Genomic DNA, 24867 nt, shown 5'->3' on the forward strand with positions numbered 1-24867 from the left:
CAATAGACTACCTCCCCTAATAGACTATCTCCCCGCATAGACTATCTCCCCCCATAGACTATTTTTCCTTAAATCATATAACAATGAACAACGTGAAGCAATATATCACAGTGGAAGATGTATGCTAAATATACCATTATTGTTAGCCAAAAGCTTAACCTCAACACATAAGTAACACTCATTAGGCCACACCATCACTAATTTTCGACACCTAATTGGATTATTAGCGTTGTTTAACTCACCTAAATTTAGTCATCTGGAAGTGGTGTTCACTGAGGATGACATATGTGAGTAGTAATCAACAGTTAACTGTGGCTACTGTGTCATAATGTTGTTGAGGACTTTCACACTAAGACTCAGAGCCAGGTGGTGGTGCGGCGCAGCGCCTCAAGGTGGGGCAGCTTCGGCCTTCCTCGTGACCGTTTGTTTCCAGAACACTTGGATGAAACCAAATACATTTTTATATAAAATAAAGGAATAATTATGCAATGTTGGGTACATGAGTGAATAAGTGAAGATAAAATATATTTGTCCGGTAAAGTGATGATACAGAGATGCTATGGGCAAGTGTTGATGTATAGCCGTGGAAGTAAGCGTTAGCATGTTAAGACTAAGCGAATTGCCCCTTAACTCACTCGAGGCTGAGGCACCAGTCAACCCAAGACCATCAGCCATAAGTGTGTGGGGTCTCAGGCGAGAGCCAGACAAGAGGCCAAAGAGTTTGTACTTGGGTTGAGATCTGGTTCATTGTACTGATAAACGCCGAATAAATGGTTCTTTTTGATGACTTTATTCTTGAATTTTGATCAGCTGCATCTCATAAATATTATGTTTAGTGAAGTCATACTTTGAACAGAAAATTATACACTTACTATTAATAATAAGATAGATATCTGTCCCTGTTTTTGTTTGAATATTTGTAAACTGATTAATTTTGCCCGGGTGACTGTAAGCTAGGAAACTTTGAAGACCGGAAGCTCGGGGTGCTTGGATACCTGCCTTGATGGCTTTTGGTTTTTGAACATGATGGTTGAGGGAGCTGGGAAGGCAGGTACATGTTCCTCGCAGTTCCACTTACCTCAGCCCTGACCAGAGGATGACGCCCTTAGGGTAGGTGAGGGAGAGAACCCGACATTCACATTGTTAATCCCCACAAGACACCACTAGGACTGTCGCTCACCTCACACCCCATCAGGTTGAATTTGAGTCTTATCGGAGTCTACATAAAGGTGGTCAGAGGGTTAGCAAGTGTGTGTGTGTGTGTGTGGAAGGGGGTATGAACGTGAGGGCAATGTTAGGCAGAAATAAAGGTGTGGCTCTTCCTTGTTACACTCATTTAACATACACCTGCTGGGCTGAGGTTCAAGCTATCCTGAACCCATACTGATCCCCTACCACACAACTTACCACACAACTTACCACACACCCTACCACACACTCTACCACACACCCTACCACACACCCTTCACACCTACCACACACCCTTACCACACCTACCCACACACCACACACCCTACCACCACACCACACACACCCTACCCACACACCTACACACACACCTACCACACACACCCTACCACACACCCTACACACACACACACCACACACCTCCCACACACACACACCTACCACACACCTACCACACCCTACCACACACCCTACCACACACCTACCACACACCCTACCACACACCCTACCACACACCCTACCACACACCCTTCACACCCAACCAAACCAAAACTCTCTCTTATTTCTCCGAGCTAAATGTTATATCTCGCTCCGTCACTGTGACTGTTTGGGAAGTGTGGACTAATCTTTTCTTTCTTCATCTTATGTGGCCGTAATTTAGAAACTACTCCCTCCATTTTAACCTTAAACAACAAAATATAAAATTCTGAGTCGTTCGTAACTTCTGTCCATCACAGTTCAGCTTGTAAATCCCCTGGACACAAAATATAAAATAAACAAAGCATCAGAAAATGCCATCATGTATTGCTAAATTTTGTTCTTGTATTATTTATCTATCGTAACTATTCTGCAGGTAAGAGTATGTAAAAAACACACCTAGACGACTTTTTAATAAGGAAGTAAATAATAAAATCTGTATCTTCTGAAAACGATTTCTTTTGGTAACAGAACCCGACACATATTTTCTTCGTCTATGACGCATTTCAAATGTTGAGGAGTTCTGGTTTCTGTGTGGGCGGGGAGTCAGGGGCAGGTGTGTGTAATAATAATAATAATAATAATAATAATAATAATAATAATAATAATAATAATAATAATAATAATAATAATAATAATAATAATAATAATAATTATAATAATAAATAATAATAATAATAATAATAATATATAATAATAATAATAATAATAATAATAATAATAATAATAATAATAACGGTTTATTAAGATAACATGGCACCCCGAAGGCTGAAAATATACAATGAATAGAGATGAGAGATGATAAGTTACATATGGTGGAATAAGGGGAGTGGGTCACTTGATTGACAAAAGTTTTCAATACAGAAACAATGAGTCAACTGTAGATCTGGTACTGTGGGAGCTGGTCTTGTAGACATTCTTGTGACCTGATGTCAGCGCCAAGCCTGGCTGTTAAGCCACTACCTCACTGTAGCTGCAGATGTGTGTGTGTGTGTGTGTGTGTGTGTGTGTGTGTGTGTGTGTGTGTGTGTGTGTGTGTGTGTGTGCTCGTCTCCACGTACTCTTAACACACTTAGCGGAACAAACGATGTGGCTTACAGCGTCACTTCACTCTCGTGTCTGCGGTGTTTGGTAAATATGTATACTGCCTAGTCCGTCAGCTAATGGCAGAGAGAGAGAGAGAGAGAGAGTGAGAGAGAGAGTTTTTGTGCGTGTGTGTGTGTGTGTGTGTGTGTGTGTGCGGTGTAATGGCCAGCATGCTAACATCGCAAGCGAATGGTCTCGGATTCGATTCCCGGACAGTGAGAAACTATGGGCAAGTTTCTTTACGCCATTTGCCTCTGTCTACCCAGCAGTAATTGGGAACCTGGATGTTAATCGATTTGCGAATCGTGTTCAAGGATAATGGTTAGTCAGTGCAGTTAGCGAGTTGTCCGGTCTTCTCGGACTATTCCTTGACACTGGGTCAATGTCATGCAACTCGTTAACTTAGGGCGTGGTTGTTGTGTTGGCGAGAGCTTCTACAGTCTACACCTTATACAAACTCACGATTAGGTGGCCCTAGGGCCGGCCATTATTGTATTATGATGTGTGTGTGTTTGTGTGTGTTGTAATAGGTGCTGAAGTTGTGGTGATGCTGGATATCTCTTCCAATAATTTAATAAATATTTGTATAGTTAGACCGATACGTATGATGGATAGATCAGCAGGTGAGTAGAGATTAAGTATCAGTTAGATTGATAAATACATTAGTAGATTGGTAGATACACAGATTATACGTGAACCTATTGTTATGTACTCAATATTACTGTAGTGAGGAACACGACTCAGTATACAGTATATTGCAGAGGCTTCACCAGCCAGGTAAATATAACAGCCCACCTGAAGAATCTTTACCTCATCTTATTTCACCCAAAGATTAACCATACTAACAATATTTTGGGGATGAGGTTTGGTTAGGTTACGTTAGGTTAGATTAGAATTACGTTAGAATGGTTAATCCTTCGGTGAAATTACATGTCTATACCGCACCTTGCACCACCCAGTAACAGCAGTTCACTCGCGGCCACAACATAGCTCCAAGTAATAATTTTCACAACGTCACGCGAGATATAAAACCTCCCATGATTGTTCTTCACCCATTTGGAGACATTAACTAAGGCTGGCATATGTTCAGTGACCAGTAGTTTGCGTTAATGATGGTTGATATTTCATAATTAACTGAGGCGGACTTTCACGCGCCGAGGTGGTGATGGATGTGATGTTTTATAGTGTGGCGACAAGTCGAGGCGTCACACAGGATGGACGTTCGAGCCACCTGTCTTTCTGAAATACAAGTATTAGCTCTTTTTTTTATAGAAGTGTGTTAATTTAATTTTAGGTTTTAATTGTTATAATTAAAGGATATAACATGATACTTACACAAAAAGCACACGAGCGCACACACAAAATTATCCATATTTGGCAAAAACGTCAATTGCTTAAGTGGCGATTATTCCTATTTTATATACTCGTGTGTGTGTGTATATATATTGTGCGTGTTTCTGTCTAAGTCTGTCTGTGTCTTCCTTTTACGTTTTTACAGTTTTAAAGATAACAAAAATGACGTTTGGTAGGAAAGTGCGGATGGAGATGATGGTCGTACACCATCTCGTGTCCTCCACAAGTGCAGAACATGTGACTCCTACTCATGACAGGTGAAAACCGCATCATCCTCGATCAAAGACGATGATCTCAAGATGACGGATGACTGTGGCTGGCGGTGATTCTGACAGTAATTACGTATTTTTTACGATAATAGTTAATCAAACCCAGTTGTGATAATTGCAGAAGAAAAATTGATGTAATGATTGCAGTGACGCAACGCTGTATGTTTTGTTGTGTGATAAGAAAGAGGAGGATAATTTATCAAGAGGAGTCAGAGAGGCGTCTTGATTTATTAGTAGCTGTGTCTTCACCGGGACACTACCTGCCCTTGTTCTGTTTGTCTCAGACTTTATGATGAAACTCTTTGGTGTGTATTTTAGTTGACTGGTCAATAGTGCCCCAGTGCTTATAGACCCTACTATATCCTATTAGAACTGGGGCCCATTGGCATTAAAAGTCCATTAGGATTCAGGCTAGTGATGATCAGGGCCTCTCTCTCTCTCTCTCTCTCTCTCTCTCCCTCTCTCTCTCTCTCTCTCTCTCTCTCTCTCTCTCTCTCTCTCTCTCTCTGTTTATCTGTCTATTACATTATAAATTTCCCTTTGGCGCTTCTTACTGATCTTTACCCTTTTTTATATCTCAATGGATACAGCAGCCGTCAGTGTCTTAAAGGGGGTGGTGGTGATGGTAGTGGTTATTGCGTCGGTAGTGATGGTGGTGCTGGTGGTCAGGGTGTAGGGTAGGGAAAGTCACCGCTGTCTCTTTATCAGCTCTTGTGCAACTGTTGCTTTCTCTTTCTCTCTCTCCGTATCCCAACAGAAGACAGTGTTATATGTCTATACAACACAACGTCACGACCAGCTAGGATTCTTATAGCACTTAAAAAGATTGATGGATGGTGTAATTTTCTCCTGGCCGCCGGACACTTGGGTCAGGGTCAACACTATATCTTGTTATGAAGTCCTTGATGGCGAAGGGTGGGGGAAGACGGTAACCTGACCTCCGGAATATATTTGCTTCCAGGATTAATTGACACTACGGGTTTTTCTAGCATACACATGTTAATGTGTATGTTAGAAAGACCCGTAGTGTCTGACACCGAGATGAACGACCATAAACTTTACACACACACACACACATTTATATATATATATATATATATATATATATATATATATATATATATATATATATATATATATATATATATATATATATATATATATATATATATATATATATATATATATATATATATATATATATATATATATATATATATATATATATATATATATATATATATATATATTTTAAGTGATTGCGTTAGTATGTAGGGCAAGGTTAGGGGATCTTAGGTTGGGTAAGGCTAAGTTAGGTCGAGCTATGTTAGGTTAGGTTAGTTAGGTTCGGTTGGGGTTAGTACATCACAAATTTGTTTCCTTGTAAAATCAGCTGACAGGGAGAACGAAGTAGTTCTGGGAAATCATAACAAGACAGAGTTCTTTTTTTTTAACCTAGAAAACAATTTTGTATTTTATTTTCCTAACTACATATAAAGTAATGTTTAAACCAGACGATACACTTTTATTGGACTAAATCTGCATATTTTCCTCTCGTTATTTAGTATATCTGTTAAACTTCTACCAATTATTGTTAAATTCGTATCAGAGAATCTTTTGTTATGGAGGTTAGGTTAGGTCAGGTTAGGGCGTTTAATTATCAGGAGAAATAAGCTGGGGTGCCTAATCTTCACCTAACCTTAGGACTCATTGATCCTCTGATTCATCAAATCCATCCTCAACTTGTTTCCTAAACTTTTAATGGTAACTCTTTATTATCGTCTCATTTCACATCATAAAGAATCCGTTCACTACACCTAAACATATTTATTAACTTGCTAAATACCATCACTACACCGTGGTCACGCACAGCTCGGCGTATGTCAATAGCAGCTGGTGAAGAATGACGACATCGTCTAGCGAGGCATAACACTATACTCCCCTCGAGCCTCTGTTAGGTAAACGTTCACTCATCCGTGTTATGAGAAATAAAACAACTCACTAGTTTATGTGTGCCAGAACTTACACTTTGGTCACGTGTGTGGGGCAGCTGATGGCTAAGGTTAAGGCGCTGCTCTATGACGTTAAGTCAATCATAAGATAAAACACACACACACACACACACACACACACACACACACACATACACACACACACACACACACACTTTACATAGGGATAAATGCCGAATACGCTATGAAAGATAATTGACTTTTTTTTCCAAATAAGGATAACATTATTTTTATTAATGCAAACTAAAGAAAATATTTTGCTGATTATTAGTTTAAGACGTCGTTTACCATCATATATTTTCATTCATATGTATCATGATTATATACAGTTAACAAGAAAAAAATGCAGCTCTACGGTGTTATACAATACGACATAACCGGACTGAGAATTCTGAACAACACTTTTGAGTTATGCAATCCTGTTAATTTATCTGTATTAACTATACGTGATATACAGACTACATCGTATTGGTTACACAATGCATCACACAATCAGAAGTACCAACCTTACCAAATGAACATGGCCTCAGTCAGTTATAGTCGCGAAGGCCGTCAGACCCAGGGGTGCAGAATATATTTTGTTGACTACAATATCGTCTATGGCCAGTCAGAATTTTCCAAAATAAAGAAATGCATAGAATTTTTCGCTAATTCGCGTTATCTATAATGTTTTATAATAATTCGTAATATATACTGCCCGAATGATGTACAGGAAGTGTATGAGAACATACACTACACTCGTAAAAAAGGTGCTGTGTTTTCCTTATATGATAGTCCCATCCAGCAAAGGTGTAGCCGGGGGCCACCGATGATGGTCACAGAAACGGGGTGTGTCCTCACCCTGGGATCTTCCGTCCATCAAAATCAATACATTCTTCACAGCTAGAAAATCCATACACTAAGATCTGAAATACTGACGCCTATACCAAAGACACCCGGGTTCGTCTTAACGTCCATCAGAGATTGTGTTCGCAATATCAGAAGCGTCCATACAACTGAATATAGCCGCAATAACCGAGGAACGGGTGTCCTAACCACAGTAACCAGGGGTGAGACACACAAACGAGGTGGATCTGCCGTTTACTATATGGGAGGATCTTCCCGTGTTTACCAACCATAGGTCACCCAGGCCCCCGTCACCTGGCTCTGGTATATAAACGCAGGAGCCCTTCTCTCCAGCACACTCACTGTCCACACCTGAAGGAGTCGAGAGCTGAAGCTGAGGGATCATGGCTATGAGATTTGTGGTGAGTTCGTGTATGGTAAACACTAGTAGTGGTGATTTTTCTTTTCTAATGATATCTTAGTAAATACCACTATTTATCCTTACCTTCTTATGACCATCTGGAAATTTTTTCATCAATAAATTCCAACGCTTCTTGAAGCTCATTAATGAAAGAGTACAACAACACCCGACCATATTAAAAAATCTTATTGATTTGAACATTTATTGCGGGAATTTGATAGATGTAGCTTACAAATGAACAGGGAACAACACTTATATTATGTTTATTAAACTAAAATAGGATTTATATTTTGTTACACAGTTGTGATTTAACTGCCAACTGATATGAATATTACACTTACTTATATCAAAGAACGCCTTTGGAAACTTATGTATTTAAATCAATTTCCTGTTACATTGACAGGTGTCGTTTGCGGTTGTGGCCGTCTCCATGGCTGACAGAACTTCTCATGTCAGCTCCCATGTCTCTCACAGTGCCTCACAGTCCCATCCTCAGCCTTCATACCACCCACAACCTTCCTATCAACCTCAACCATCCTATCATCCTCAACCATCCTATGGTCACCATGAACCCGCCGTCCCCGCCTGCGCTGCCAACACCACTAAACCCTGGTGCCTCGAGGACACCGAGTACCCCACCTACGAGATCAAGCACGCTGTAGATTACCATTTCTCCAAGGTTATTGACCTGTACGCTGACGTAGCTGACCTCAACACTGAGCTCTCCGTCGAACGTCCCAACACCCTTGAGGGCTTATCTCTGCTGCCCTCAGAGACTGCCTACGTCAACAGGCCTCTCCGTGCCCAGAGAACACCGATGGCAAGTGGCGCGTCATTGTCCAGCAATAGTGGAACTCGTACCAAGCTCTCACCCAGACAGCCCGTGTCGAGGAGTGCTTTGACCTCCGGCGACGCCTGCCCCCTGGTTCCTGAGAGTGTTACGAGTCTAAGTGCCTGCAGAGATCCATCTACCGCTTCCTCGTCTCGACTCCTATGAGGTGATACTTCCCTTTCGCTATCAAGAGACCTTCAACGCGCCAGCTGTGCCTGTCTACTGGGCGCCTACACCATCGACCGCAAAGGCCAGCTTACACCACAAAATCTCTCACCACTGAAAGAAAAATGTAAATCGGACGCTGTATAAGAACACCTTGTGAATCTTAGTTTTGCAACCTCTGTAGTCTAAGAGCACGAGCGGGTGGTTCCCTGTGGCGGTAACACTGCTGCTGCAGTAGCCATCGTCCCTGGCATGTAACTCATCATCTGCCAACGTGAAGAAAGCAGTTCTCTAGTCATCTCGCTGTGATATACGTAGAATGAGATTATATCGAATTTATGACCAATATTTTTGTAAACTTCAGCTCTTGCATTCTGATGGTGTAATAAAGAAAAATTATATAAATCTTGCTTATATTATTCCCAGATATTATTGTAATGATGTCTAGACATGTCTAGCTATAGTAACTTTAAACCGACAAACTAATCCTTAAGTTTTAAATGACATACAACCACAATCTGTCCTAGGAGTAAACCAAAACATTAAACCTTTAGTCTTTCAGCTTCGTAGTGCTGCCTTCACCCTCTCTAGGTAACTTTCGTATACTAGCAACACAAGTATATAGTTTAAGCTTACTGTCGCGATCACTAAGTTAATATAAGTAACATTTTTATAGATCTTTCTTTTACAGCTATCTTTTGTTTTAAGATTAGTTTTAAAACAGTAACAGCAATATTGATAATTACATTGGTAATAATAATAATAATAATAATAATAATAATAATAATAATAATAATAATAATAATAATAATAATAATAATAATGATAATTATAATAATAATAATAATAATAATAATAATAATAATAATAATAATAATAATATCATTGACACTAATAGTAATAAGGCATCAAAATCATACACACAAAAGGCACAACTCGTGTTATTATTTACCAACTCGATAAGTTTGGTTAAGTGAATTCGAAACCTCTTTAGTGAAGGTCCAGAGAGGATTTAATGATGTCGGGATCAAGGGAAACTTATCTTATACACGTGAGAATTTTCAATGACTTTAGATGATAGAATAAATACACATGTTTTTAGAGGTTAATTAAATTTAATTATTTTTGTTTCATCAAATACAATGAATATATTTTGTTGACTACAATATCGTCTATGGCCAGTCAGAATTTTCCAAAATAAAGAAATGCATAGAATTTTTCGCTAATTCGCGTTTATCCTTATTCAGCGTTATTATTATTATTATTATTATTATTATTATTATTATTATTATTATTATTATTATTATTATTTGAAACGTATTAATGTTTTATAATAATTCGTAATATATACTACCCGAATGATGTACAGAAGTGTATGAGAACATACACTACACTCGTAAAAAGGTGCTGTGTTTTCCTTATATGATAGTCCCATCCAGCAAAGGTGTAGCCGGGGGCCACCGATGATGGTCACAGTAACAGGGTGTGTCCTCACCTGGGATCTTCCGTCCATCAAAATCAATACATTCTTCACAGCTAGAAAATCCATACACTAAGATCTGAAATACTGAGCGCCTATACCAAAAGACACGGGTTCGTCTTAACGTCCATCAGAGATTGTGTTCGCAATATCAAGCGTCCATACAACTGAATATAGCCGCAATAACCGAGGAACGGGTGTCTAACCACAGTAACCAGGGTGAGACACACAAACGAATTGGATCTCCGTTTACTATATGGGAGGATCTTCCCGTGTTTACCAACCATAGGTCACCCAGGCCCCGTCACCTGGCTCTGGTATATAAACGCAGGCCCTTCTCTCCAGCACTCTGTCCACACCTGGAAGGTCAGAGCTGAAGCTGAGGATCATGGCTATGAATTTGTGGTGAGTTCGTGTATGGTAAACATAGTAGTGGTGATTTTTCTTTTCTAATGATATCTTAGTAAATACCACTATTTATCTTACCTTCTTATGACCATCTGGAAATTTTTTCATCAATAAATTCCAACGCTTCTTGAGCTCATTAATGAAAAAGTACAACAACACCGACCATATTAAAAAATCTTATTGATTTGAACATTTATTGCAGGAATTTGATGAATGATAGCTTACAAATGAAGGGAACAACACTTATATTATGTTTATTAAACTAAAATAGGATTTATATTTTGTTACACAGTTGTGATTTAACTGCCAACTGATATAGATATTACACTTACTTATATCAAGAACGCCTTTGGAAACTTTATGTATTTAAATCAATTTCCTGTTACATTGACAGGTGTCGTTTGCAGTTGTGGCCGTCTCCATGGCTGACCAGAACTTCATGTCAGCTCCCATGTCTCTCACAGTGCCTCACAGTCCCATCCTCAGCCTTCATACCACCCACAACCTTCCTATCAACCTCAACCATCCTATCATCCTCAACCATCCTATGGTCACCATGAACCCGCCGTCCCCGCCTGCTGCCAACACCACTAAACCCTGGTGCCTCGAGGACACCGAGTACCCACCTACGAGATCAAGCACGCTGTAGATTACCATTTCTCCAGGTTATTGACCTGTACGCTGACGTAACTGCCTCAACACTGGGCTCTCCGTCGAACGTCCCAACACCCTTGAGAGGAGACATATCTCTGCCCCTCAAGAACTGCCTACGTCAGGCCTCTCCGTGTCCAAACACGATGGCAAGTGGCGCGTCATTGTCAACAATAGTTGAGACTCATTACCAAACTCTCACCCAGACCACCCGTGTCGAGGGTGCCTGACCTCAGCGACGCCTGCCTGGTTTCCTGAGTGTTACGAGTCCTAGTGCCTGCAGAAGTCATCTACACCGCTTCCTCGTCTACGACTCTATGATCAGTACTTCCTTTTCGCTATCAGAGACGCTTCTGCTGCCCGCCAGCTGTGCCTGTCTGCTGGGCGCCTACACCATCGACCACTAAGGCCAACACACCTAAATCTCTCACCACTGAAGAAAATGTAAATCGGACCTTTTATAAGAACACCTTGTGAATCTTAGTTTGCAACTCTGTAGTCTAAGAGCACGAGCGGGTGGTTCCCTGTGGCGGTAACACTGCTGCTGCAGTAGCCATCGTCCCTGGCATGTAACTCATCATCTGCCAACGTGAAGAAAGCAGTTCTCTAGTCATCTCGCTGTGATATACGTAGAATGAGATTATATCGAATTTATGACCAATATTTTTGTAAACTTCAGCTCTTGCATTCTGATGGTGTAATAAAGAAAAATTATATAAATCTTGCTTATATTATTCCCAGATATTATTGTAATGATGTCTAGACATGTCTAGCTATAGTAACTTTAAACCGACAAACTAATCCTTAAGTTTTAAATGACATACAACCACAATCTGTCCTAGGAGTAAACCAAAACATTAAACCTTTAGTCTTTCAGCTTCGTAGTGCTGCCTTCACCCTCTCTAGGTAACTTTCGTATACTAGCAACACAAGTATATAGTTTAAGCTTACTGTCGCGATCACTAAGTTAATATAAGTAACATTTTTATAGATCTTTCTTTTACAGCTATCTTTTGTTTTAAGATTAGTTTTAAAACAGTAACAGCAATATTGATAATTACATTGGTAATAATAATAATAATAATAATAATAATAATAATAATAATAATAATAATAATAATAATAATAATAATAATAATGATAATAATAATAATAATAATAATAATAATAATAATAATAATAATAATAATAATAATAATAATAATAATAATGTATAATATTAATAATAATAATAATGATAATAATAATAATAATAATAATAATATTAATAATAATAATAATAATAATAATAAATAATAATAATAATAATAATAATAATATCATTGACACTAATAGTAATAAGGCATCAAATCATACACACAAAAAGGCACGCTCGTGTTATTATTTACTAAACTCGATAAAGTTTGGTTAGTAATTCGAAACCTCTTTTAGTGAAAGGTCCAGAGGATTAATGATGTGTCGGGATCAAGGGAAACTTATCTTATACCACATTGAGAATTTTCAATGACTTTAGATGATAGAATAAATACACATGTTTTAGAGGTTAATTAAATTTAATTATTTTTGTTTCATCAAATACAATGAATATATTTTGTTGACTACAATATCGTCTATGGCCAGTCAGAATTTTCCAAAATAAAGAAATGCATAGAATTTTTCGCTAATTCGCGTTTATCCTTATTCAGCGTTATTATTATTATTATTATTATTATTATTATTATTATTATTATTATTATTATTATTATTATTATTATTGGAAACGTATTAATGTTTTATAATAATTCGTAATATATACTACCCGAATGATGTACAGGAAGTGTATGAGAACATACACTACACTCGTAAAAAAGGTGCTGTGTTTTCCTTATATGATAGTCCCATCCAGCAAAGGTGTAGCCGGGGGCCACCGATGATGGTCACAGTAACGGGGTGTGTCCTCACCCTGGGATCTTCCGTCCATCAAAATCAATACATTCTTCACAGCTAGAAAATCCATACACTAAGATCTGAAATACTGACGCCTATACCAAAGACACCCGGGTTCGTCTTAACGTCCATCAGAGATTGTGTTCGCAATATCAGAAGCGTCCATACAACTGAATATAGCCGCAATAACCGAGGAACGGGTGTCCTAACCACAGTAACCAGGGGTGAGACACACAAACGAGGTGGATCTGCCGTTTACTATATGGGAGGATCTTCCCGTGTTTACCAACCATAGGTCACCCAGGCCCCCGTCACCTGGCTCTGGTATATAAACGCAGGAGCCCTTCTCTCCAGCACACTCACTGTCCACACCTGAAGGAGTCGAGAGCTGAAGCTGAGGGATCATGGCTATGAGATTTGTGGTGAGTTCGTGTATGGTAAACACTAGTAGTGGTGATTTTTCTTTTCTAATGATATCTTAGTAAATACCACTATTTATCCTTACCTTCTTATGACCATCTGGAAATTTTTTCATCAATAAATTCCAACGCTTCTTGAAGCTCATTAATGAAAGAGTACAACAACACCCGACCATATTAAAAAAATCTTATTGATTTGAACATTTATTGCGGGAATTTGATAGATGTAGCTTACAAATGAACAGGGAACAACACTTATATTATGTTTATTAAACTAAAATAGGATTTATATTTTGTTACACAGTTGTGATTTAACTGCCAACTGATATGAATATTACACTTACTTATATCAAAGAACGCCTTTGGAAACTTATGTATTTAAATCAATTTCCTGTTACATTGACAGGTGTCGTTTGCGGTTGTGGCCGTCTCCATGGCTGACAGAACTTCTCATGTCAGCTCCCATGTCTCTCACAGTGCCTCACAGTCCCATCCTCAGCCTTCATACCACCCACAACCTTCCTATCAACCTCAACCATCCTATCATCCTCAACCATCCTATGGTCACCATGAACCCGCCGTCCCCGCCTGCGCTGCCAACACCACTAAACCCTGGTGCCTCGAGGACACCGAGTACCCCACCTACGAGATCAAGCACGCTGTAGATTACCATTTCTCCAAGGTTATTGACCTGTACGCTGACGTAGCTGACCTCAACACTGAGCTCTCCGTCGAACGTCCCAACACCCTTGAGGAGGAGACTTATCTCTGTCCCTCAGAGACTGCCTACGTCAGGCCTCTCCGTGCCCAGAACACCGATGGCAAGTGGCGCGTCATTGTCAACAATATTGAGACTCATTACCAAACTCTCACCCAGACCACCCGTGTCGAGGAGTGCCTGACCTCCGGCGACGCCTGCCCCCTGGTTCCTGAGTGTTACGAGTCTAAGTGCCTGCAGAAGTCCATCTACCACCGCTTCCTCGTCTACGACTCCTATGATCAGTACTTCCCTTTCGCTATCGAGACCTTCAAGCTGCCCGCCAGCTGTGCCTGTCTGCTGGGCGCCTACACCATCGACCACTAAGGCCAACACACCACAAATCTCTCACCACTGAAGAAAATGTAAATCGGACCTTTGTATAAGAACACCTTGTGAATCTTAGTTTTGCAACCTCTGTAGTCTAAGAGCACGAGCGGGTGGTTCCCTGTGGCGGTAACACTGCTGCTGCAGTAGCCATCGTCCCTGGCATGTAACTCATCATCTGCCAACGTGAAGAAAGCAGTTCTCTAGTCATCTCGCTGTGATATACGTAGAATGAGATTATATCGAATTTATGACCAATATTTTTGTAAACTTCAGCTCTTGCATTCTGATGGTGTAATAAAGAAAAATTATATAAATCTTGCTTATATTATTCCCAGATATTATTGTAATGATGTCTAGACATGTCTAGCTATAGTAACTTTAAACCGACAAACTAATCCTTAAGTTTTAAATGACATACAACCACAATCTGTCCTAGGAGTAAACCAAAACATTAAACCTTTAGTCTTTCAGCTTCGTAGTGCTGCCTTCACCCTCTCTAGGTAACTTTCGTATACTAGCAACACAAGTATATAGTTTAAGCTTACTGTCGCGATCACTAAGTTAATATAAGTAACATTTTTATAGATCTTTCTTTTACAGCTATCTTTTGTTTTAAGATTAGTTTTAAAACAGTAACAGCAATATTGATAATTACATTGGTAATAATAATAATAATAATAATAATAATAATAATAATAATAATAATAATAATAATAATAATAATAATAATAATGATAATTATAATAATAATAATAATAATAATAATAATAATAATAATAATAATAATAATATCATTGACACTAATAGTAATAAGGCATCAAAATCATACACACAAAAGGCACAACTCGTGTTATTATTTACCAACTCGATAAGTTTGGTTAAGTGAATTCGAAACCTCTTTAGTGAAGGTCCAGAGAGGATTTAATGATGTCGGGATCAAGGGAAACTTATCTTATACACGTGAAAATTTTCAATGACTTTAGATGATAGAATAAATACACATGTTTTTAGAGGTTAATTAAATTTAATTATTTTTGTTTCATCAAATACAATGAATAAAAATGTTTTGGGGATAGCTTAAATCAGATCAGTCAGCCATTGAATTAGTTCACTTTGCCATAAAAGAAAAAAAACAATTGTAATTCGGGATTTTATTTGTGCCTCACCTTACTATTATTCAAACATTTTCGACTACAAAGAATAAACAACGTATTATACAAACTTTATATAACCAAAATAGTGTTGCAGATGTGAGAGCTGTAGGTAAGAATATATTACAATGATGATACACTTATTCATCTCTTTATAATATAAACAATGTGCATTATAACAAAAACACGAGAGCACTGCTTTCTTTACGTACTGTGCGGTGATATCAGTTGAGTGTTTGGCAGGTCGTGAGCCGCACTGTCGCCTCAGACACTTCCACCTGAAACATCTGGTTATAAGATACTTATTAGATTATTTCTTGATACCTTTGGAAGATTTGTGGTGTATTGGTCTTAATATTAAATGGTGTAGGCACCCAGCTTAGTGGACGACGTGTAGGCGCCCAGCTTAGTGGTCGATGGTGTAGGCGCCCAGCAGACAGGCACAGCTGGCGGGCAGCTGAAGGTCTCGATGGCGAAGGGGAAGTACTGATCACAGGAGTATTAGACGAGGAAGCGGTGGTAGATGGACTTCTGCAGACACTTGGACTCGTAACACACAGGCACCAGGGGGGCAGGCGTCGCCGGCAGTCTGGCACTCCTCGATACGGGTGGTCTGGCTGAGAGCAAGGTCAATATTGACCTTGGGTGAGAGTAATGTAATATACCCTAACGTTGTTGACGACGATGCGCCATTCGTTGTTGGTGTTCTGGGCACGGAGAAGCTTGGCGTAAGAGAAGTTGGATGGACAGAGGTATATTTGTTCCTTTTAAGGCTCTGAAAAGTTAACGGAGAGTTCAGTGTCAAGGTCAGCCACTTCAGCATAGAGAGAGAGAGGACCTTTTCATAGTGGTAAACAGCCGCGCGCTTGATTTGGTCTGCGGGGTATTCGTCATCTTTAAGACAATAGTGCTTGAAGCTGAGAGCGGCGCAGGCGGGAACATCCGAGTCACGTCCGTCATTGAATGTTTGCCTTTTAAGAAGATATTCCCTGTTCCATGTACCTGAAGTGTGGGACACAACCGCGCAATGTTTATTGACATAGGCAAAGTGGCAGGTTCAGTGGGACACAGTATCTATGATGCCTTGGTTGGGATGTATGCTTCCACATGCTGCGACATTGTGAATTTATTCGCAGGTTGTGAGGAGGTAGGTATCCTTAAGCTCATAAAGAAAGAGAGCACATACCAGGAGAACTTTAGCTAACTTAGAGAGTTGTGGGAAGTATCTCTTCTGCTTTTTTTGAATATACAACAGTTCACTTACCACGTGTATACGCCAACAGCAATCACTAAACAGGTGAATGATTTGCACTAGGGGCTCTTCTGTATCATAGGAAGACAAGTTGAGTCCTGTCGGCTTCCACTATGTAAAGGCTGCATCTTTATGCTTGTACTCGTGCCAACTACCAACCCTCTGTAAGAAGCCCACAGGGGTGAGGATGGGCGACAGATAACCAAGACGATCGCGTAATGGAGAGGAAGCGCACGCAACCTGCAGCAGAGGCTGTGTTAGAGTTGTTGCAAGTGTGTGCTATCCTACAAGCAGCCAAACTGCACGTCTTGTCAATGAAATAACATGCATAGACATCTGCAGGCTACTAACCTGCAACAACCAGACTGTAAATACCTGGGATCACATGCAGTCACACGCTAAAAGCAGATGAATAATTGTCAACCTGTTGCTTTCATACCGATTACAGTATATTCTTAGTAACCATTAAGTCATGTCATACTGCCACTATGTATGGCGTACCTTTTAACAACTATGGTTATCTGTTTTATTCTCACGTATCAATGCATCATTTTAAAAGTAGTTCGAACATCTTTTATATTACAAATGCATCAGTTACTTTTCATATGCATTGTATATTCATTCTATGTGACAAAAAGAATGATTGTTAAAAATTTTCACCATCACATAATGACTTGAAAGACAAATATTGGTTGTCCAAGATTTTATTTTCAATCAAGACATCTGGAGGTGTGATCTGGCATCACAAACTTACCTTATGTGCATTGTACTGCACATTATGCTATGTACTAAGTATAAATTTCTGTTGAAATTTGTGCCTGTTGCCTTAGTGTAAATCCTTCAATAATCATACAATTGACCGACTCCTAACACTGATTCATCCCACAGACATAGACCTTTTATAAAATCCTACTTAGGTTTGGGAAAATTTTAGGCCCTGGCCTAAGACAACGTAAGAGCCCGGCTTGTTCAGTCGGTAGAGCACGAGACTCTTAATCGTAGGGTCGTGGGTTCGAGTCCCACGTTGGGCGAATGCTAATTTTAGGGATGTTGGTGGTACAGAATGGCGCACGCATCGCTGGCATGATGAACAACTAATTGTGTCTGGTTACCGAGCAATGAATCTCTTAAGTCTACAGCACTGTGGGTCCCAAATACTGCTTGTTAGCTGCTGTTTAAGAAGGCAACAGTAGAAATATTGGTGCCAAAGACATGCGTCGCTACTGCTACAAAGATGTACTATACAGTACATAAAAATCTTACTTATAAAGGTACAAGTTATAACACTGATCCTGTCATCCAAATGCTCAAACCAAATCGAAACGAGAACATTATATGATACTGGACAAAGGGACTAGTATATAGTATTATTTCTGTGATATCGTTTGGTGTTCACTTTGAAATATTGCGTGTCATAGTTTGGAAGGAATTTAGATTCTGGAAGTTAAATCGATTTACGATCAGTTGAAAGCAGTTAGGGTCATAAGAAGATTTACATTCTACTTCTTCGCTTCTAATTATAGGATGTCTAGAGGCAGTACGAGAAAGTTTGTTTCTGTGGTGTCCGCGTGGAAGCCGAAAAACCTGAGTCCACACTTACCACACACGTTGTGAAAGATACTGAGTACGAACTGAGAGATCAATTGTGTAAAGTGTGTGGACAGTAGGCAGGGGACACAGTAAAGTGGTTAGCGTCGGCTTCTTACACTTGATGAAAAATAGTAGTGTGAAGGAGATTATTCCATATATATTCATGGACAAGAGAAAAAGCAGAGAGAGAGAGAGAGCTATAATACTGCAGCTGTAGAAATACCTCATCATTAAAGGTATGACCATTTGTGCTAGTATACAGGAATTCTCAGATATCGTCTTTCAAATTGCACAAAATCATGAAGACTGGGACATTTTACGCAACTGACCATTCACTACTAGAAAAAATAGTATTTCTCTGCGCTAATTTACTTACCTCATCCGCAGCAATAACAGGAAGAGCCACAGGAGAGAGCAGAGCCAGAGAAAACCTCATTAAAACCTCATTATTAGTCATCAAAGTAACCTTAAAACGCTAGCATGACTGATAAATGTCGAGACAACCACGAGACGCACACCATTAACATAACCAACCCAAGTATGTGGCTGTAGTTATTTAGTCATAGCGCCAGTGATCGACATTTTTTTTAGGCTGTACCTAAAAAGTTTTACCCCACCTCAATTAACATGAAATCATTAGGTCTTCGTTATGAGAGTTTGCCAATAACGATACTAACGCTAATACCATGACACAATACCAGTATAACCAACTGAAATATATGGTTTTGTTCTGAAGTATAGTTTTTCATATGCATGTTCTTGAGGGGTAAAGAGAAACACAAGCGCTTTTCACTGCTTGTACGGGTACTGTTATGAAACGAAATTGATAAGCTAACATAATTCCTTCAGTACCAATTAAAACCTGAATCAAATATCATTAACAATATTATTTTCGAACTAAAGTATTATCCTAATTAGGTATTCACACAGACGCATTGGGGTTTGTTTATATTCACGATGACTGGCTGGTACACGAGGTAGGTTTAGGAGAAAGTCAAGAGTGGCGGCGTTTGAGTTAATATTACAGAAAGCCGCCCAAATGACACCTTTTACCTATAAAACATAATATTTATAGCTCATTCAACATGCAAGAGAGAGTAGACGGCTAAAAAAGATAATTTTATATTTTCTAAAGTGCATATGGGTTAAAAAAAAATCACAGACTTATTGTAAATGCTTTTCTATTGTATGTAAGATAAGCCATCACTGTTTGATTATTGTTACTCTATGGAAGGCACTGTATCTGACTTGATGTTCCTTTCAATTTCTGTACTACGATATCTGTATTTGTAATTGAATTTGTATTTTCTTGATGTTTTGTCAGTTAGTATAATAACTCTCATTTTATTTGTATTACCCTGACACTTACTTAGTCTTACACTCGTATATTTGAACTTATAACAGTATTTGTACTTTAAACTACAATTAAACTGTACTTTTACCGATGATTCTACCAATTATTGTGGTAACTATTCCTGTATTTGAACCTGTACTTGTACTTGTGCGTGTACTTATATTTATAGATTCTGTACTTGTGCTTGGACCTGCACTTGCACCTAACTCTGTAACTGAATGTAATTGGACTTGAACCTGTGTGTGTACTTGAACTTGTGTGCGTGTGTTCTTGAAATTGTGCGTGTACTTGAACTTGTGTGTGTACTTGAACTTGTGCGTGCACTTGAACTTGTGCCTGGACTAGCAACTATATACAGTATGTACTGTACTCGGAATTGTGCTAACAGTTAGGACATTATATAAAATCATTATAAAAATTAGGGTCATCAAAAGATCAATACATTTTATAAGAATACTGTAGGTGGTCTGGTTATCCTTCTCCCAGTGGTTAGTGTAAATTACATTGTCATTCTTATGGGTCCTCTCACGTACTAAATGAGGACAGACACATTAATTTTTACCTTATTTTTTTGACTTTCATTATACTTGCCTCATGTGATATCGTTAGGGTTTTATTAAATTATATCAGTTGTGGTATGATAGTAAGTGCATCATAAGGAAGGTTGTATAGTGATAATCGTAACTTCAATAGCCAGAACTAATCCCATATCATTATACAGTAATGTAATATTTCTCTTTTTTATAATTCTTTGTTGTCATTCTTGTCTTTTTCACTTTATAGTAGTCTTTGTTTAAGAATGTTACCCTCCTCTCTCTTCCGTTTTCTGATTTAAACTTTCTGTTCGTCAATCCGTCTGTCTGTCTGTCTGTCTGTCCAAGTGTCGGTTCATGCCTCAATAATTTCAATAACCTGAGATTTATACTGTGAAGTGATGTGGTATTTGGTTTAGCTTAATATCACGTTATAAAATCAGTCGAGTTTGAGAACCAACGCTTCTGGTGGTTGTTTTAGAGCAGTGGTTCTCAACCTTGTTTGCCCCATGCACCCCTTGCACCATATGTCAGAATGTCATTCCCCCCTCCTTTCCAAGATTGTCTGCCTCAAAAAGTGCATTCCAAATAATATGCATATAATACTGAAAATCCTTTATTTTTTCCATATTAGTACATATACATTTACAATTTTACATGGATTATTTTTAAAGTGGAGTTTTACAAATTAAATGCCAATTGAAAATGTTGATGGATTTATAAAACTTGAATAAAAGAAAATAGTTTTTTATATTTATAACGAATTACTTAACAGACCAAACTGAAGCATAATGCAATAAACAAAAAGTTCAATAGAATACCAGGATATTGTAAATTTGTAATTAATTTTATTCAGATGAAGATTACAGTCAATGAGAAACCTGTGATTGTTTTTTCTTCGCCAATTCTGGAATACGCGGAGGAGTGTTTGAAAGGGCACAACGCAGGTCATTTTCTACCTCTAATCTACTACGTTGCTTCGTTTTAATTTGCAACTGAGTTGAAAAGCCTGACTCACAAAGATATGTCGACACAAACGGAAGCAAGACACGGATAGCTCTTTCTGCCACTTTTGGGTAGGAATCGCACATCAAGGGCCAAAATTCTGTGATTGATTTCTCATCGAACATATCTCTTGCTCCCGAATCAGTTTCCCCCCCCCCCCCCCCCCCTGAAAACCTGAATTCCCCCCCTGGGGGGAATTCCCCCCTGGTTGAGAACCCCTTTTTTAGAGTCTTGTGACCAATGTTTCAAGTTTAAAAGATTAAGCAGGGATTATTCATTATCTTCATTAACTCTCTAATTTATATCTCTTCTCATTCTTACCTTCTGGTTTATGATATTCTTAATTACACAATAAACCTGTCGCAAGAATTAACATCTGGTATGCAAATGAAGGACTACAGTATCGGTTCCTCAAAATTGACGGTGTTTCAGAAAGTCCCTGGATTGACTTTTAATACCTCAGTCTTGACATATGACAGAGTAGCCCGCCCACAGATAGTGCCTGGTATTCTCACCCACAGGACCATCTGCTCGATCTTAAGGCAAGAAGTAAAAGTACACAGCCCTAATACAGGCACTTGTAACCTTTTATTACACAATGATTACCTCTACTCACTTTTATTGTCTTACGTGACAGGAGAGAAATTTTGGAGCAAGATTTCTTATGGTGTCCATTTCTTCTTGATAAATTAGTCTTATCATTCATCAAGTTTTCAGAGAAGAGTTTTTGTAATTTCCTGGATGCTCATAGATCCTTCCGCCGTGTGTATAGTTTTATTGTCTTTATTACCAAAAAAAAAATCCTGATTCTTAAATAAAAAATAAATAAAAAAATATATAAATAAAAGAGGAGACTTGACAAATATGTTATAATCCTTCGTGTTTGTTAAATTAATTCTTGAAAGATACAATTTTACCTGAAGTCCTTCTTAAAATATCTTGTTTTTTATTATCGTTTCATTATCAAACATAACGTCATTAACTTAAGTTCTTAAAGGACTTACAGTACAGTATGTCATTGTTGTTGAAGAAGGAAAGCAACCTCTTCATTGACGAATTTTCATAAAGGTTGATTTTTGCCGAGTGGATTCCACAGTTTATTATTTGTCGTCAGTCAAGTAGACCAAGGCAAGGAAAGTGTTGTCAGCTGATACATGATCAATTTTGACATTCAGACAGACTCATTGAGAGATGATCAGTTTAATCAAAGCAGATATCAAAATAACTACTTTTTTCCAAATATTTTCATTTAGTATCACACACACACACACACACACACACACACACACACACACACACACACACACACACACACACATTGTACACACACACACACACACACACACACACACAGCACAACAAAACCAGTATCATACCACCTATGAGCCCTGAAATCATCTCTTAAGACAGTCTTCCAGAAAGGAATTTGTCAAATTTAATTAAAACAAAAGAGGTTGAGTTTTTGCTAGAGAAAAGGAGGTGGGGAGGATTTTGCCAGAGAGAGAGAGTTAGAGATAGAGGGGAAGGGCAGACACCAGAAGGCAGCTCCCCACAAATGTCAGACGTTGGGGCTATATTGGTATACGTGATGCCAGTGAGCGTCAGCTGTGAGATGGTATATATTCGTGAGTTCCCTCGACCACCAGCACAGTTAGTGTTCACACCCAGAGGAGTCGAGTACCACACCCGAGGAGAACATGGCGATGAGATGCTTGGTGAGACAGTAAATACCTTAATAACTCGACAAAATTAGTCTAACCTAATGTAACGTAACGTAACCTAATTTCACCTGATCATATTTAGGTAAAGTTTGCTGATGTAAAGATTAGCCAAACTTCAGTTCTCTATCTTCAAAAGCTTCGCCGCGTTTAATGAACAGACGAACAAACATACATACACTGTGCTTTATGAATGTTAATTTATACCGATGTTCGTAATAACAATCTCGGCGAGGCTCCTGACGCGATATGTACAGTATAATGTACAGTATGTATTTCAAATATGTTTTCATCGAGTTTCTTAAAGGACGAACTACATGTTCAATATGATTAATGTTCTCCTTATTTATCTATAATAATTATATACAATATAGTCTTTCCCTTAGTATTTACTTACCTGGTAGCTATTACTATAACGGTATAATGCGTCTAAGTCATTTTTTCATTAAAATATGACTAAGTCAACACTTATATATTTCTGTGTCGTTTTGTTAGTAGTCACATTATTTCGTTACACCTCATTATAACAACTGTAATCTTTCAGATCGTAATGTCAGCTGTAGCCGTGGCTATGGCTGACATAACCTCTCACGTCAGCTCTCACGTCGTCTACAGTGGTGCCCGACCCCAGCCTTATCCCTCACCACACTCTACCTATCCCCAATATTCCCCTTACCATCCACCTCACTCCATCCACCCCCACCCTCCACCACCCTACACGCCAGAGCCCGAGGTCCCCGTCTGCGCCGCCAACACCAATGCCACCTGGTGCCTTGAGGACGACGACTACCCTGAAGACAATATCAAACAAGCTATTAAAACCCACTTTCCAAAGTTCAGTGCTCTCTACGCTGACGTTCCTACCATTAATACTAAAGACTCTGTTGATCGACCTGAGACTCTGGAGGAGGAAACTTACCTCTGCCCCTCAGAGACTGCCTACATCAGGCCTCTGCGTGCTCAGAACACCGACGATAAATGGCGTGTTATTGTCAACGACATCGAGGCTCATTACGAAACCTTTACCCAGACCACCCGTATCGAGGAGTGCCTGACCTCCGGCGACGCCTGCCCCCTGGTTCCTGAGTGTTATGAGTCCAAGTGCCTGCAGAAGTCCATCTACCACCGCTTCCTCGTCTACGACCCCTATGATCAGTACTTCCCCTTCGCCATCGAGACCTTCAAGCTGCCCGCCAGCTGTGCCTGTCTGCTGGGCGCCTACACCATCGACCACTAAGGCCAACAGTAAAGCTTCTCGCCCCGAAGAAACAAGAATCTGGTCTACGTTTCTATGAATGTTTTGTGAATCTTCTTCTCTCACTGTGTAGTATATTACATGGTCGGTGATTCCCTGTAGCACCCACTCCTCCCTAGTATGACAATAACAACAATACTCTACGTGAAGAAAGCAGTTCTCTAGTCATCCAATTTGTCATACTAATAGATATGTTGTAGGTTATCATGATATAAGTCTCAGTTACCATCGCATAAGACTCAGTGTTATCACCATATAAGACTCATTATTATCACCATATAAGAATAAACATATATAATTCTTTGTTACATGAATTTAATTGGTTGGTATAATAGCTCTTTATATATTTCTTAGTTATATGCACATTATTGTTTTTATATAAAGTTATATATTTTGTTAATAAATGTTTG

The 24867-nt window shown here is 38.9% G+C and overlaps 2 protein-coding genes, 1 non-coding gene and 1 pseudogene across 4 annotated transcripts; all 4 read left to right on the forward strand.

Moving 5' to 3' along the window:
• Positions 1-7565: 7565 nt before the first annotated feature.
• Positions 7566-11165, forward strand: LOC121853838 (annotated as a pseudogene).
• A 2283-nt stretch (positions 11166-13448) lies between these two features.
• LOC121853765 (neurotrophin 1-like) lies at positions 13449-24837 on the forward strand. Of its 2 annotated transcripts, XM_042348121.1 has the most exons (3): positions 13449-13515; positions 13919-14597; positions 24441-24837. In XM_042348121.1, the coding sequence occupies exons 1-2, from the start codon at positions 13498-13500 to the stop codon at positions 14594-14596; spliced, it is 696 nt and encodes a 231-aa protein (XP_042204055.1). In that variant the 5' UTR covers positions 13449-13497; the 3' UTR covers position 14597; positions 24441-24837. The 2 variants fall into 2 exon arrangements, with proteins under 2 accessions (XP_042204055.1, XP_042204054.1); XM_042348120.1 differs by lacking the exon at positions 24441-24837 and having other exon boundaries at positions 13919-14917.
• On the forward strand, positions 17961-18033 carry Trnak-cuu. The gene has a single exon. It is a non-coding gene; the product is annotated as a tRNA-Lys (tRNA).
• On the forward strand, positions 23101-24441 carry LOC121853764 (protein spaetzle-like). Its single transcript, XM_042348118.1, has 2 exons — positions 23101-23199; positions 23747-24441. Exons 1-2 carry the CDS (start codon positions 23182-23184, stop codon positions 24437-24439), a joined length of 711 nt encoding a protein of 236 aa, XP_042204052.1. The 5' UTR covers positions 23101-23181; the 3' UTR covers positions 24440-24441.
• Positions 24838-24867: the final 30 nt, after the last annotated feature.

Source organism: Homarus americanus, unplaced genomic scaffold (assembly GCF_018991925.1).
Source record: "Homarus americanus isolate GMGI-L3 unplaced genomic scaffold, GMGI_Hamer_2.0 scaffold18703, whole genome shotgun sequence".
In the NCBI taxonomy this organism is placed as follows: domain Eukaryota; kingdom Metazoa; phylum Arthropoda; class Malacostraca; order Decapoda; family Nephropidae; genus Homarus; species Homarus americanus.